The 16,016-nt window shown below is 48.8% G+C and overlaps 1 protein-coding gene across 1 annotated transcript in view; it reads left to right on the top strand.

The window, feature by feature from the left end:
- Positions 1 to 16,016, top strand: part of Ankub1 (ankyrin repeat and ubiquitin domain containing 1) — a 29,442-nt gene that overhangs the window by 6,856 nt on the left and 6,570 nt on the right. Inside the window, exons 4-6 of the mRNA XM_045130641.1 lie at positions 951 to 1,167; positions 3,620 to 3,734; positions 12,355 to 13,362. Of these exons, the coding sequence (XP_044986576.1) occupies positions 951 to 1,167; positions 3,620 to 3,734; positions 12,355 to 13,362 (1,340 nt within the window). The remainder of the gene's footprint in view (positions 1 to 950; positions 1,168 to 3,619; positions 3,735 to 12,354; positions 13,363 to 16,016) is intronic.

Below are 16,016 nucleotides of genomic sequence, written 5' to 3'. Positions count from 1 at the left end.
AATTTAAGAGGGCCCGAGACTACGTAGGTTCAATTCCCCAGCACCTAAATAAATAGCTGGATGTGGCCACATACACCTGGTAGCCCAGTCCTGTGGAGAGCAGAGGAGTAAGAATCATAGGGCTCATGAAAACCAAAGTTCTGCGCACACACATTTAGAATCCACAATATTTCATGGGCAAGTGTTTGCACATGGGTCTGAAGAACTGAGTTGGCATCCTCAGACCCCATGGGAAAGCTGGGCATGGCAATGTGGGCATTTGGGAGGTAGATGGGAGGATCGGGGCATTATGGCTAACCTAGCCAAATCAGTGAGTTCCAGATCCAAGTAAAGACCCTGTATCAAAAAATAAGGTGGAAGCCGGAAATTGGTGACGCATGCCTTTAACTCCAGCACTTGGGAGGGAGAGGTAGGAGGATCTCCTTGAGTTTGAGGTCAACCTGAGACTACACAGTGAATTCCAGTCAGTCTGGGCTAGAGAGAGCCCCTACTTCAAAAAAAGGAACATGGAAAGCAATTGAGGAAGACACCCCACATCAACCTCTGACCCTCACACAGGTGTATGAACATGCCTACACATACACATTACACACAGATGCAAAAGGGAGAGGATTTTCCTAGTGTTTCCATGTTAAAGTGCAGAGATGCGCTTTCTGAACAAACACCTCTGGAAGTACACCACCACAACCAGATCCGATCGAGACACTCCTCTGCCCACTGAGAAATGGGAAGGGTGTCAGCACTGCCATCTCTGACCCTTCACTGAAAGCGAGGGGACCTGTTAATGTCCTCAGGAAGGGACTCAAGCGGAGAAGTCACAGAACACAACCAGAGCCTTTATTTTCACCCTTTACAGCCGTGTCACGGGAGACAGAGGTGCTCAGAGCACCTCTGAAACATCTACCCGGACTCAACCTTTGGACAATGAACATGTCCTTCTGTCCCTCTAGAAAGAAGACAAGCCAACACTCCATGTGTTCAATGCTGTGACCCACGAGACAATGTCGGTCATAGAGAACGCTTCGCTTCTGGGTAAGACAGTGTCTGATCTTAGACAGCTGATAACGCTAAGATGGGGTTTCCCCGTGAGTGTCTACTGTCTCCGGACCCCGGAGGGACTGGAAATGTACGATTGCAACACGCTCAAGGACTACGGGACCGATGTTGGTACGGACCTTTATATTTTAAAAAGTTATTTATCTATCTATCTATTTATTTATTTATTTGCAAGGAGAGAGAGAGAGAGAGACAGAGAATGGGCATCAGGTCTCTAGCCACTGCAAATGAACTCCAGATCCATAGTTAATATCAGCTGCTACTCAGCCCAGATCTCTTTGATACCAGATTTCATAGCCTTTCAAGATAAAATGAAAAATCTAGATTTTTATTTTATTTATTTATTTTGTTTTGATTTTTCAAGGTAGGGTTTCACTCTAGCCCAGGCTGACCTGGAATTCCCTAAGCAGTCTCAGGGTGGCCTCAAACTCATGGTGATCCTCCAATCTCTACCTCCCGAGTGCTGGGATTAAACAAGTGCACTACCATGCCCAGCCAGAAATCTAGATATTTAAATGAAAACTGTTAAGTTTACTTATTTATGTTAAAATAGGTAATACAGGGCTGGAGGGATGGCTTAGTGGTTAAGGCATTTGCCTGCAAAGCCAAAGGACCCAGGTTCGATTTTCCAGGACCCACATTAGCCAGATGCACAAGGGGGCGCATGCGTCTGGAGTTTGTTTGCAGTGGCTGGAGGCCCTGGCATGCCTATTCTCTCACTCTCTCCTTTCTCTGTCAAATAAATAAGTAACTAAAAATAAGATATTTTTTTAAAGTAAAATAAAATAGGTGATACAGTATGAGGTATAAGTGTCAGAAATACAAAAGGATGAGCATTGACAAGTCTCCCTGGTCTCCTGGGCTTCCAAGAACTGGTTTCTTACTGCAGGCGGCCATGATTGTTACAAAGATTTAGAATCAAAGTTGTTTCCAAATTAAGTCACAAGCAGTGGAGCACATCTGTTGTAGTCAGCTCCACAACACTGGGATGAACTTCCAAGCCAGACCTTGCTTATAGGAGGAAGGGATTTATTTCAGTTTACAGATCCCAGGAAAGTTCCATAATGGCGGGAGAGATTGGCCCCTTTGACAGATCCAAGCTGAGAGAAACCACCAGCAGCCAGCACCCACCAGAAGCAAGCACACACAGCCTGCAGCAGCAGGACCCCCAGAGCTCACACTTCTCTGCGTCCCTTGGGCTGGACTTCAGACCTGCCCCCTGTAGCAAGAGCCGGCTGCTAGGGGCAGAAGCTGCAAACTCAAGTGTAATAACACCGGAGTCTGGGGAGGCGGGGGCATACATTCAAACTACCAGTTTTTAAACTTGGAAAGGTCCGTTAGCACAGAAAGGACCTTAATTATCAACATTTGGCTCTTCTGTAGAATAACATAGGAGGTGTGAGGCCTTGCTTATTTCAGAAGGAGGACTTGTTGATATCCTCAAACTGGAAGAGCAAAACTCAATGGATTTCACCCTTTTCTTCTTTGAAGTATGTCCTAAGCAGATATGCATGTTCAACTACACCGTCTTTCTCTCTTTTTTTTTATTTTTTATTTTTGTTCATTTTTATTTATTTATTTGAGAGTGACACAGAGAGAAAGAAGCAGATAGGTAAAGAGAGAGAGACAGACAGAGAAAGGGCGCGCCAGGCTTCCCGCCACTGCAAACGAACTCCAGACGTGTGCGCCCCCTTGTGCATCTGGCTAACGTGGGTCCTGGAGAATTGAGCCTCGAACCAGGATCCTTCGGCTTCACAGGCAATCGCTTAACCGCTAAGCCATCTCTCCAGCCCCTTTCTCTCTTTTTAATACACGTGGCAGCATTTGATGCACTGCTGTGAAACTTGCTGTGGGTAGCAGTGACCCTTTGGTTGCTGGTGCCAAACACCTGGTCCAAAGCACCTGATGGGAGGAAAGGGTTTATTTCAGCCTACTGTTTCAAGAAGTTTCACCATGGCAGGGGTAAGCATGGTACATCAGTGGCTTGGCATCACATCTTGTCATAGCAGCTGTGAGTGCTGGGATTAAAGTCGTGTGCCACCACGCCACAGCATAATGACTTGAATTTTCATGCCAGATCAGTGTCCCTTGGATTGTCCTGAGACGGCTGCCCCCAAGTTTCAGTATTAGATGCCGTTCCTGAAGAGACGAGGAAATGGACATGAACAGAAGTAGAAGAGCTTTTCCAAACCAAACGAAACATCACCTGAGGGCTGCAGAGATGGTGCCATGGTTAAGGCACTTGCCTGCAAAGCCTAACGACCCAGGTTCAATTCCCCCAGAACCCACGTAACGTCAGATGCACAAAGAGGCACGTGCAGCTGGAGTTCCTTTGCAGCAGCTGGAGGCCCTGGCATGCCCATCCTCCCCACTCCTTCTGCTTGAAAATAAATAAAAATAGAATCTCAAATGAAAAGAGTAGCCCTGGCTCCTTACCCCATGGTTACTTTTCCCTGCAAATCGAGCTCATGCCTGTACTTAGGGACAGTTACCACTAGAAGTTTGGTGTATTGCCAGCCCACAGGGACAGCTGGACCCACAAACTGCCCTTCTTGATTCACAGGTACGACACTTCGCCTGGACGTCTGGGATGGATGGAAGGAATTTCTGCTGGGCTGTCTCCTTGGGCAAACACTGAAAGTCCAACGTTACTTATCCAAAGATGGACCAGTACTCAAGTACGGGAGATCAAGCTAGATGAATTGAAGTAACTTGTCCCTAACCTTCCATTCACACTGAAGCCTTATTGGGTGACGGTGGGAGTCGGGGAGGGCAGAGGAGATGGCTCCGCAGTTAAAGGTGCTTGGTTGTAAAGCCTGTAGGCCCAGGTTCAATTCCCCAGACACCTACATAATGCCAGATGGGCATTCCTTTGCAGTGGCAGGAGACCCTGGCAAGTAAAAAGAACTAAAATAATTAAGCAAGGTGTGGTGGCAGGAGACTTTAACCCCAGCACTGGGGAGGCAGGGGTAGAACTGTGAGTTCAAGGGCAGCCTGGGACTACAAAGTGAGTTCCAGGCCAGCCTAGGCTAGACCTTAAAGACAAAACTGAATAAATGGGTAAGTTTATATGTGTATGTATACACACACACATATGACAGCTATTCTCTCTACTGCTGGCGTTCTCATGCCTTGCACTTATACCTCATACTGTATCACGGGACTCAACAATATATTCCTGAGCTATTTGCTGGAACAAGACAGCAGGAATGGCACTAGGGTGACGGGCTTTGGGAATGGGCAGCGATCCAGGTAGACTTGCCTTGGGAAATGCTAATTTAAGAGGCGACCAGTTTGCTTTGGCCATCATAGTATCATCAGGCGTGGAGGTGCACACCTTCCATCCCGGTGCTTGGGTAGAGGTAGGAGGATCGCTGTGAGTTTGAAGCCAGCCCAGAACCATAGAAAGATGCCCAGGTCCACCAGAGCTAGAGTGAGACCCTGCCTCAAAAACAACAAAAAATCTGCAGTGGATATTATACTCTTGTTTTTTCAAGGTGAGCTATCTCTCCAGCCCAGTAGACTTTTGTGAAGGGACAAGGTCTCCAGCTGCAGTGAATCACTTTGATATTTGTAACCCAGAATGTTGGTTTTTTGTTTTTTGTTTTTTGTGGGTTTTTTTTTTTTTTTTTTTTTTTTGTATTTTGTGTGGTAGGGTCTCACTGTAGCCCAGGCTGACCTGGGATTTACAATGTAGTCTCAGGCTGACCTTAAACTCACAGTGATCCTCCTACCTCAGCCTCCTGAGTGCTGGGATTAAAGGCATGCACCACCACACCTGGCTAAACTCACATATAATTTTTAATTAGACAATCTTTTTTTTTTTTTTTGAGTCTCGGGGTGGCCTCAAACTCACAGTGATCCTCTTACTTCTTCCTCCCAAGTGCTGGGATTAAAGGCGTGCGGCTAGTCAAATTTAATTTCAAATACAGCTATTGCATTAGGAGCATTGAGTTATAACTACAATTCATGTTTCAATTGAAATGTCAGAGTCTGACAAAGGACATTGTTACAAAACAATAGCCTGTTGTTCACTGTCAAATGGCCTATTGAACAGAGCTTAGAAACGTTTGTCAGACAATGGAGCGGACTTTTGTTGTAGAGCTCTTACCAAGTGCTGATTTGACTCTCTGATCATGTTCTCACTACCCCTTCAACGCCAGTGACCAGGGCCTAGATGGCATAGCAGTTAGGGTGCTTCCTGCAAAGTCTAAAGACCAGAGTTCCATTCCCCAGTGCTCACATAAAGCCAGATGTACAAGGTGGTGCACACATCTGGAGTTCTTTTGTAGCAGCCGAAGGCTCTAGCACAGCCATTTTCTCTCTGTCTCTCTTCTCTCTTTGCTTGCAAATAAATAGATAACATGTTTTTAAAAAATTAAGAAAGCAAAAAATAATAAACAAAACCAAGGCAGTGCTGGGTGTGGTGGCGCACGCCTTTAATCCCAGCACTCGGAAGGCCAAGGTAGGAAGATTGCTGTGAGTTCAAAGCCAGCCTGAGACTACATAGTGAATTCCACTTCAGTCTGGGCTAGAGCAAGATCCTACCTCGAACAAACAAACAAGCAAACGAAAAAGACAGTGATCAGGCACCAAGACATTCCAGACCAGCTCCCTGCCCTCTCTCTGTGCCCCTCTGGCATCAACCTAACAGTGCGTGCAGGAGCCGGGCATAAGTTTATCGCTGTATGGCTGCTACCAGCCGTGGGAAGCGCACAGGCAGCCCCCAGCCAGGGTCCTCTAGATGTCAGTTCAGGGGCTGGGTTTTGGAGCATCGCCCCCCAGGTGACTTAACCGTGCTGCACAAATTCGCGGCCAACGCCAGCATCCTAAGGGCACTGACAAGCCACAGGCGCAGGCGCAGCAATTTCCACTTGGGCATAGTTACAATTTCCTTCTTTCAAGTTCTGAATCCAAACCAGCTTCGCTGCGTGGTTTACCGGAGCGTGCTTAAGTGATGCGACGCTGGCGCTCGATGTGGCTATGCCCAGCGCTTCCTCCCACAGCCGGGTGAGGTGGGCACTTCCCCTGTTTCACACACGGAAACTGAGGCCAGGAAACGCCCCTGGGAATTATATAACGAGCGGGAGCAGAACAAGATTTTGGACCCTGACAATCGAGCTGCAGTCCTCATGTGCGCAACCGCGTACACGGACTCTGACTGATGTCCAAGGACTTCCGTGTGAACGGTCAGGCTGGAAAACTCCATTTATTCCTTTACCCGATCAACACAATATTGACTTAACAGTTACAAGATCCCAGGAATTCAGCCATAAATGGGATAATTCCTGTCTCTTCTAGTCTGGGAAGGAAAACAGAAAAGAAACACCAGTTCCTGAAGCCACAGAATTACAGCATCCCTTGGAATGTCAACTCCAGTACCCATGTGCCTCGCTTTGAAGGCCGGTGCCCTCCCTATCTAGCCACGTAAACAATAACATGGACAGCTTACCCCTCCATCTTGGAGCACACTCCCCTCTTCTGTAAAGAAGGGAGACTCTGCCTTATGGGGCTGTCCTGATACTCAGTGACCTAATCACAAGGGACTTGTGTGCATTGGCGAATGGAGGCAGGGTTAGGTATAAGCACTGGGGCTGCCTGTCCCCATTCAGTGTGAAAAGGGCTGTGACCACAGTGCGAGATGTTCAGGACTGTGCAGGTGTGGGAGCAAGGTAAGGTGTCCTGGGAAACAGAACATGGGGGTGGAGAGATGGCTCAGCAGTTAAGGCACTTGTTGGCAAAGCCTAATGACCCAGGTTCAATTCCCTAGTGCCCACATAAAAGCCAGATACACAAAGTGGCGCATGCACTTGGAGTTCATTTGCAGAGGCTGGAGGACCTAGTATACCAATTCTGTCTGCCTCTCCTCTCGATCTCTCTCTCTCTCTCCTCTCTCTCTCCCCCTTACAAATAAATAAATAACTTTTAAAGTGGGAACATGAAGTTGAAGTCTAAACGTCTGTCCTCAGGGAGGTTGGCAGGAAGAGAAATATCAATGTTTGCAAGTAGATATTCCTAAAAGATGTATAAAAACCCAGCGGCAGCTGGGCGTGGTCTTTAATCCCAGCACTCGGGAGGCAGAGGTAGGAGGATTGCCATGAGTTCAAAGCCAGCCTGAGACTACATAATGAATTCCAGATCAGCCTGGGCTAGAACAAGACCCTACCCCAAAAACAAAAACAAAAACAAAAACACAGCAGCAAGGGGATATATCCCAGGAACTGGAAATCCTTTATGTGGTAGGTTGGGCAGTGAGGAGTTCGGTGGACAGAGGCTTGAAAGCTAAGAGAAGACCTGTTCGTGCAGGCCCACGGGAACCTGAAGGAATCTGAACCTTATCTTTTAAGTGTTGCAAAAACACTGCAAGAGATAAGGACCAAGATGTGACCTGCGCTTTTTTTTTTTTTTTTTTTTTTATTTATTTGAGAGCGATAGACACAGAGAGAAAGACAGACAGAGGGAGAGAGAGAGAATGGGCGCGCCAGGGCTTCCAGCCTCTGCAAACGAACTCCAGACACATGCGCCCCCTTGTGCATCTGGCTAACGTGGGACCCGGGGAACCGAGCCTCGAACCGGGGTCCTTAGGCTTCACAGGCAAGCGCTTAACTGCTAAGCCACCTCTCCAGCCCCATGACCTGCTTTTGCAGCTCACTGTGGAAGTGCGTGGCTAGCACTCAGGAGGCAGAGGTAGCAGGATGGCTGTGAGTTCAAGTCCAGCCTGGTCTAGAATGAGACCCTGCCTTGGGGAAAAATAAATAAGTAAAAAGTAGCTGGGCATGGTGGCTCTTGTCTGTAATCTCAGCACTTCAGAAGTTAGGAGTTTAAGACCAGATTTGGCTGCATTGTGAGTTCAAGGCCACTATGGGCTACATGAGCCCCTGTCTCAAAACAAAACAAAAAAGAACCACAATGGCTCTCTGACCACAGTCGAGGAGCAGAGGTGCACAGAACGGAGCGGTCAGGAGCTGGTGGCAACCCGACTTAAATCCCTGGAAGCAGAGGATGAGGCCAAGAGGACAGACTATGAACACATCCCTTACAGAATCCAGGCTAGATATGGGAAGGAGGTGCGCAGAACAGAGTCCTGGGTCCCAGCTTGGATAATGGAGTGGACAGAAGGGCCATCCTCCCAGGTAGGAAAAGTAGGTCTGAAGAAGGCGAGGAATTCAGTCATGGATGTGTCAAATTTGAAGTGTGTATTTGGACCCATAAATCAAACCTTGTATTTGTGGGGGATTTTTTTTTTCTCAAGTTTTATTAACATTTTCCATGATTCTAAAAAGTATCCCATGGTAATACCCTCCCTTCCCCACCCCCACTTTCCCCTTTGAAATTACATTCTCCATCATATCCCCTCCCCATCTCAATCAGTCTCTCTTTTATTTTAATGTCATGATCTTTTCCTCCTCTTATGATGGTCTTGTGTAGGTAGTGTCAGGCACTGTGAGGTCATGGATATCCAGGCCATTTTGTGCCTGGAGGGAGCACATTGTAAGGAGTCCTACCCTTCCTTTGGCTCTTACATTCTTTCCACCACCTCTTCTGCATTAGACCCTGAGCCTTAGAAGGTGTGATTGAGATGTTAGTCAGTACTCCAGTCACTTTTTTCCAGCACCATGATACCTTCTGAGTTGTCCCAAGGTCACTGCCATCTGAAAAGAGAAGATTCTCTACCCAAAGTGAGAATAGCATTAATATAAGGGTATAAATATTAAGAGAACTGCTTACTGGGCAGTTTGATAAGCATAGTATATACATTTTTCCAGACAGCAGCAGATGTTACACCCCTAGGGCTCATAACTACCCCTGTTTTAAGTTTTCAGTATCAGGGATGTGCTTCCTGGGAGCGGGGGTTATGAGAGAGAATTGGTGCACCAGAGCCACTGCAGTTGAACTCCAGATGCACATGTGCACCATGCACACATGCATCCCCCTGTGCATCTGGCTTACATGAGATCTAGAGAGTCAAACATGGGTCCCTAGGCTTTGCAGGCAAGAGCCTTAGCCGCTAAGCCATCTCTCTAGCCCTTGTTTTGTTTTGAGAGAAGGTCTTGTTACGTTGCTCACATTGGCCTTGAACTCTCCACCCTTCTGAGTGCTGGAATCACAGCACTACATCCCCATATCCAGCCTTTTCACAAGTTTTATTAGCCAGGCTTGGTGGCGCACACCTTTAATCCCAGCACTCGAGAGACAGAGGTAGGTGGATCACCATGAGTTCAAGACCAGCCTGAGAGTGAATTCCAGGTCAGCCTGGGCAAGAATGAGACCCTACATTGAAAAACAAACAAACAAAAGTTTTATTTATTTATAGCAGACAGAGAGAGGGTGGGGAGATTGGGCCCCTTGCCACCGCAGACAAACTCCAGATGCATGCACCACTTTGTGCATCTGGATGGGTGCTGAGGAATTGAACCTGAGATATCAAGCTATGCAAGCAAGTGCCTTTAGCTGCTGAGCCATCTCGCCAGTCCCCATCCAGCTTTTAAATTACAGATGTCTAAAGGAACTATGCGACCCCAAAACCAAGTACCGCCAGGGAAAGTTGTCCAACCACCCAGAGCTCAGAGAGTATGTTCACAGCCCATGCAGGAGAGGCTCCTCACACCAGTTATCAGACGTGGAGATACTGACTTGCACGAATGAATTGCAGAAGAAATGCCTCTGTGAACCAAATACAGTATATGGATTTATAACTCTGACCTTCCTGCTTCGGGATCCAGAGATCCACATCCTGTGGGCAGAGCATTTCTCCACATAGGGAAATATATGGGAAGCCACAGCTTGCACCGATTATCCAATCAATGTCATACAGGATGTCAGCAGGACAGTAGAAAGACCAGTAAGGAAGAAGGGTGGAAGGGTAGGGGCCAAATAGTGAGAGTCCTTGGAGGTTAAGGATGAGTTCCAGTTAAGCCTGGGCTTGAGAAAGACCCTGTCTCAAAAAACGGGGGCTGGAGAGATGGTTCAGCGGTTAAGGCACCTGCCTGTGAAGCCTAACGATGCAGGTTTGATTCCCCGCACACATGCACTGCCGGATGCACAAGGGGCGCATGCATCTGGAGTTCGTTTACAGTAGCTACAGGCCCTGGCACACCCGTTCTCTCTTTCTCTCTGTCTCCCTCTTCTCTGTCTCTCTCTGTGTGTTTATAAATAACTAAATCAAAATTACGGGCTGGAAAAATGGTTTATTGGTTAAGGTACTTGCCTGCAAATCCAAAGAACCCAGGTTTGATTTCCCAAGACCCACATAAAGCCAGATGCACAAGGTGGCGCGTGCATCTGGAGTTTGTTTGCAGTGGATAGAGGCCCTGGTATGCCCATTCTCTCTCTCTCTCTCTCTCTCTCTTTCTCTCTCTCTCTCTCTCTCTCTCTCCATGCCTCTTTCCTCTCTCCAATAACCATATAAATAAAAATAAAAATATTTTAAAAATTAAGCTGGGCCCGATGGCATATGCCTTTAATCTCAACACTCAGGAGGCAGAAGCAAGAAGTTTTCTGGGAGTTTAAGGCCAACATGAGACTACATAGTGAACCTCAGCTCAGCCTGGACTAGAGCAAAAACCTACTAGAAAAAAAAAATGGGGGCCATCCTCTTTCCTGCCGTCTTGGCTCCCGTGCAGGCCTGCTGGGAACAGGACTTCTAAAAGGCAGATATGTCTGGAAGGCCCTGGTGCAAGGCCAGTTTTGCTGACTATAAGTGGGATCTCCGGAACCAAAGGGAGCACACAGCTCTTCTTAACATTGAAGGTATTTATGCCCAAGATGAAACTGTATTCTACTTGGGCAAGAGGTATGCTTATGTGTACAAAGCAAATTTAAAAGAAACAAAACAGTTTATGTGTACACAGTGACTCCTGGTGGCAAACCTAGTAAAACAAGAGTCATCTGGGGAAAGATAACCGGGCCCAGGGAAACGGCTGCATGGTTTAGCCAAACTCCGAAGCAACCCTCCTGCCAAGGCCATTGAACACAGAATATGTGTGACGCTGTACCCTTCAAAGATTTAAGGAAAGTCAATAAATAAAAGTGTATTTGTGCTCTTGTAAAAAAAATTGGTTGGAGAGATGGCTGAGGTTAAAGCACTTGCCTGAGAAGACTAACAATTCCAGTTCGTACCCCCAGTACCCACTTAACGCCAGATGCACGATTTTTAAATTTTTTCCAGTAATTTCCCATTTAATATTAAGCTTGATATTCTTTTGAGTTTTTTGTTTTTGGGGTTTTTTTTGTTTTGTTTTTTGAGGTAGGGTCTCACTCCAGCCCAGGCTGACCTGGAATTCACTATGGAGTCTCAGGGTGGCCTCGAACGCACAGCGATCCTCCTTTTTTTTTTTTTAAAAAAAAAATTTTATTTATTTGAGAGCAACAGACACAGAGAGAAAGACAGAGAGAGGGAGAGAGAGAGAATGGGCGCGCCAGGGCTTCCAGCCTCTGCAAACGAACTCCAGACGCGTGCGCCCCCTTGTGCATCTGGCTAACGTGGGACCTGGGGAACCGAGCCTCGAACCGGGGTCCTTAGGCTTCACAGGCAAGCGCTTAACCGCTAAGCCATCTCTCCAGCCCAACGATCCTCCTACTTCTGCCTCCCGAGTGCTGGGATTAAAGGCGTGCGCCGCCGCGCCTGGCTGAGTGTTTGGTTTTTAGAAGAATGATAAAATACAGGCCTGGGCAGATTGGTTAACAGCACTTGCTTGCAAAGTCTGCCAGCCTGGGTTCGATTCCCCAGCACCCACGTAAAAACCAGATGCACAAAGTGGTGCATGCTTCTGGAGTTCATTTGCAATGGCGAGAGGCCCTGGCAGTCCCGTGTCCTCTCTCTTTCAAATAAATAAATATTAAAGACAAGAAGCCAGGTGTGGTAGTGGGCACCTATAATCCCGGCACTTAGAGGTAAAGACAGAAACAAGATCTCACTAGGTAGTTTAGGCTGGCTCCGAACCTCACAATCTTCCTAAGTCAACAAATAAATAGGTGGGAACCAGTTACTGCTTATATATGCATGGTAGGAAAATGAGTGTGAGCAGAATTGGTGTCGTGTAACCATAAGTTAGGGCGCATATATTCTGAAAGTGTTTTTTGAGGTAAGGCCTGACTCTAGGCCCAACGGACCTGGAACTGCGCAGGAGAGGTTTGTGGGCATTCCAAAGACACCATGGAGGCTTTATGTGGGCTCTGGGGATTCAAACTCAGGTCCTCATGCTTGTCTCCGCAGATGCCTCTAAAGACATTTTGCAGCGCCTGGTCTGTCTGCGGACGCACTAACGGCCCCCGCACGCGCCTGTTTCTCCCCTCCAGGTTCCAGAGAAGGGTGGCCTTGTACATGGCCGCTTTCTACGGACACACGGAGCTCAGCGAGTGGGCGCTGAAGCAGGGCGCGCAGCCCCACGAGGCGGTGGGCGTCCACCCCTGCCGAGCGTGGTGCCCCGCCGCCCTGCACGCCGACGTCGCCCAGTGCCCGGTGCACGCGGCTGCCCAGGCCGGCCAGCTGCTCATCTTGAAGGCCTTCGTCAACTGCAGCGTGCTGTGCCTGGAGTGCAGGGACGCGGCCGGGCACACCCCGCTGGCCCTCGCCGCCCGGCACGGGCACGAGGACTGCGTCTCCTACTTGCTGAGCAAGGCGTGCTCCGCCGTGTCCTTGCTGAAGGCGTCGGTGCCCGTGAGGGTCTGCATCAAACTCAAACAGTGGCTGCTCAGGGCTCAGCGCCGCCGGGCTCCCGGGCGTCGGCTTGGCACCGCGGGGCTCCCTGGGGCCAAGGTCGGCGACGCGGTGGCGGTGGACGGCTTCTCGGAGCCCGCGATGACCTCCCGGAGCTGGCACCGCACCGCCGACCCGGACTCGGAGCGCAGCGCGCGCAGCCCGCGGAGCGCGCGTCGGGTCCCTGGCAACCGCCAGCTCCCCGGCAACCGTCAGCTCCCCGGCAACCGTCAGCTCCCCGGCAACCGTCAGCTCCCCGGCAACCGCCAGCTCCCCGGCAACCGTCAGCTCCCCGGCAACCGCGCCCCGCGCGCCCGGGAAGGCGCCGCAGCCTCGCCGCCCCGGGGAGCCGGGCACCGCCGCCCCGGACCGCCAGCCCCGCAGAAAAGCCCCGCTAGGGCGGCTGGCGGCGGGGCCGCGCCCGGGAGAGACGCCTTCCTGCCCCAGGTCCCGCTTCCCGCCCGGGCCCGAGGCCAGCGCTCTCCGCCCGGCTTGGCCCTCGCCGCGCCCGGGGCCCGCGCGGTGCTCGCGTCCTCCTGCCGGCCCTTCTCGGAGCACAGCGGCAGGACCCTGAGAGAGAATGCCGTCTACTGTCTGGCCGTGGCAAGGTAACGTGCTCGCGTCTGCGGCTCCAGGGCGCGCATCGAATGAAGGCGATGGCTTCAGTGCAAAGCACCAAGAATCTCATTTCCAAAACCTTTATTTATTGATTGATTGAGAGAATATGGGCCCGCCAAGGCCTCTAGCAAACGAACTCCAGACGCAATGCGTCACCATGTGCATCTGGTTTAAGTGAGTATTGGAGAATTCGAACCTGGGTCCTTAGGCTTCATAGGTAAGTGTCTTAGGCACTAAGCCATCTCTCCAGCCCTTATAAACTTTTGACTGGGGCTGGAGAGGTGGCTTAGCAGTTAAGGCGTTTGCCTGAAAAACCAAAGGATCTTGGTTCGATTCTCCAGGACCCACGTTAGCCAGATGCACAAGCTGGCACATGCATCTGGAGTTCGTTTGCAGTGGCTGGAGGCCCTGGTGTGCCCGTTCTCTCCCTCCCTCCCTCTCTCTCTCCCTCCTTCTTTCTCTCTCTCAAATAAACAATTTTTTAAAAATATTTTTTGTTCATTTTTTTATTTATTTGTTTGAGAGCGACAGAAACAGAGAGACAGATAGAGGGAGAGAGAGAGAATGGGCGCGACAGGGCTTCCAGCCACTGCAAACGAACTCCAGACGCGTGCACCCCCTTGTGCATCTGGCTAACGTGGGACCTGGGGAACCGAGCCTCGAACCGGGGTCCTTAGGCTTCACAGGCAAGCGCTTAACCGCTAAGCCATCTCTCCAGCCCTAAACAAAATATTTTTTAAAAACACTTTTGACTGGACTGGAGAGATCAGCAGCTAAAGGGTGTGACTGCAAGGCCTAACGACTGGGGTTCAATTACCCAGTACTCACATAAAGCCAGATACCCAAAGTGGCATGTGTATCTGGAGTTCATTTGGAGTGGCTACAAATCCTGGCAGGCCCATTCTTTCTCTCTCTCTCTCTCTCTGCTTGAAAATAAATAAATTTTAAAAATATTTTTATTGACAACTTCCATACATATAGACGAAATGTCATGTTCATAATCCCCTCCTACCACCTTCCTGTTACCTCCTCACCTTTCTCCTCCTCCACTGAATCCTTCTTTCCAACTGGTCCCTGTTCTATTCTCATGTCACCATTTTTCCCTCTGTGATGCAGGTCTTGTGTAGGTGGCATCAGCCACTGTGAGGTCATGAATGCCAAGGTCATTTTGTGTCTGGAGCACGGCATTGTAAGCGCTCCTCCCTTCCTTTGGCTCTGATACACATCTGCCTCTCCCTCCCTCCCTCCCTCTCTCCCTCTCTCTCTCAAATAAATACATAAGACTGCCTCAAAATAAAACAAGCATTTAAAAACACTGCCATGGAATACTAGTTAGTAGTAAAGGTGGAAGGAATGAAAGGAACAATTTAATAACACACAGAGCCACAGACTGCAGCTGGCTTGCTGCAGGAGATATGCGGGTGAGGAGGCCGCCCACAGTGGACAGGGTCTAGAGCTGGCGCTGATGGAGCAGATCGCCCCCCAGCCGGTTCATGGGCAAGCACGGCAGGAATAGACGCTGGCCATTGGATTCTCACGAGAACAACTCTCGGGTCAGGTTTTAGGAAACGCACTACTCCTGCCGTGTAAGGGGGTGCTCACATTAGAGAAGGATGGGCATGTGATTAACTTTCCCCTTACTCAATATCAGAAGAAGAAGAAAAACAAACGAGGCTACATTGTTTGACTTCCTTTCTTACCTGTTTTTTTTTCTCCAGCTGGGTTGTTGCCACCTAGTGGTAAGAAAGATGTGGGCTGTAAAATGTAAACGTTAAAATCTACTCTATGCCTAATGTGGTAGTGGCCTGTGCCTCTCATCTCAACCTCTGCTTAACCGAATTCAGTTAATGGGATAGTCTGTCCCGGCACTGGCTATGTATGCTTTTATACAAGGCATTATGAAATGGTGCTGGAGTCTAGAACCGCTATAGTTAAGTGGAAAGACATGTTGATCAAATCAAATGAATATAAACTTACTCAAGGTACATTTTGTTTTCTCTTCTTTCTTTTTTTTCAAGGTAGGGTCTCACTCTAGCCCAGGTTAATCTGGGATTCACTACGTAGTCTTAGGGTGGCCTTGAGCTCTCGGTGATCCTCCTACCTCTGCCTCCCAAGTACTGGGATAAAAGGCGTGCGCCACCATGCCTGGCTGTTTCCTCGTATGTACGAAAGCTTGGAAAAATAACAGCAACCACTCTCAAATATAACCATCATTCTTATATATATATTTTCAGACAGAGAAAGAGAGAGAGAGATAAAAAGAGAGACAGAGAAGATAGGCACACCAGGACCTCCAGCTGCTGCAAATGAACTCCAGATGCATGTGTTACCTTGTGTATCTAGCTTTACATGGGTACTGAGGAATCAAACCTGGGTTCTTAGGCTTTGCAGGCAAGCACCTTAACTGCTGAGCTATCTCTCCAGCCATAACCATCATTCTCTCTCTTTCTCTTTCTCTTTCTCTCTCTCTCTCTCTCTCTCTCTCTCTCTCTTTTTTTTTTTTTTTTTTTTTTTTTTTTGAGGTAGGGTTTCACTCTAGCTCAGGCTGACCTGGAATTAACTATGTAGATTCAGGGTGGCCTTGAATTCATGGCAATTCTCTACCTCTGCCACCCAAGTGCTGTGATTAAAAGCATGTGCCACT

This window comes from Jaculus jaculus, chromosome 12 (assembly GCF_020740685.1).
Source record: "Jaculus jaculus isolate mJacJac1 chromosome 12, mJacJac1.mat.Y.cur, whole genome shotgun sequence".
NCBI classification, from domain to species: domain Eukaryota; kingdom Metazoa; phylum Chordata; class Mammalia; order Rodentia; family Dipodidae; genus Jaculus; species Jaculus jaculus.
The sequence above is the reverse complement of the archived record's forward strand: the minus strand, read 5'-3'. Positions and strand labels throughout refer to the sequence as shown.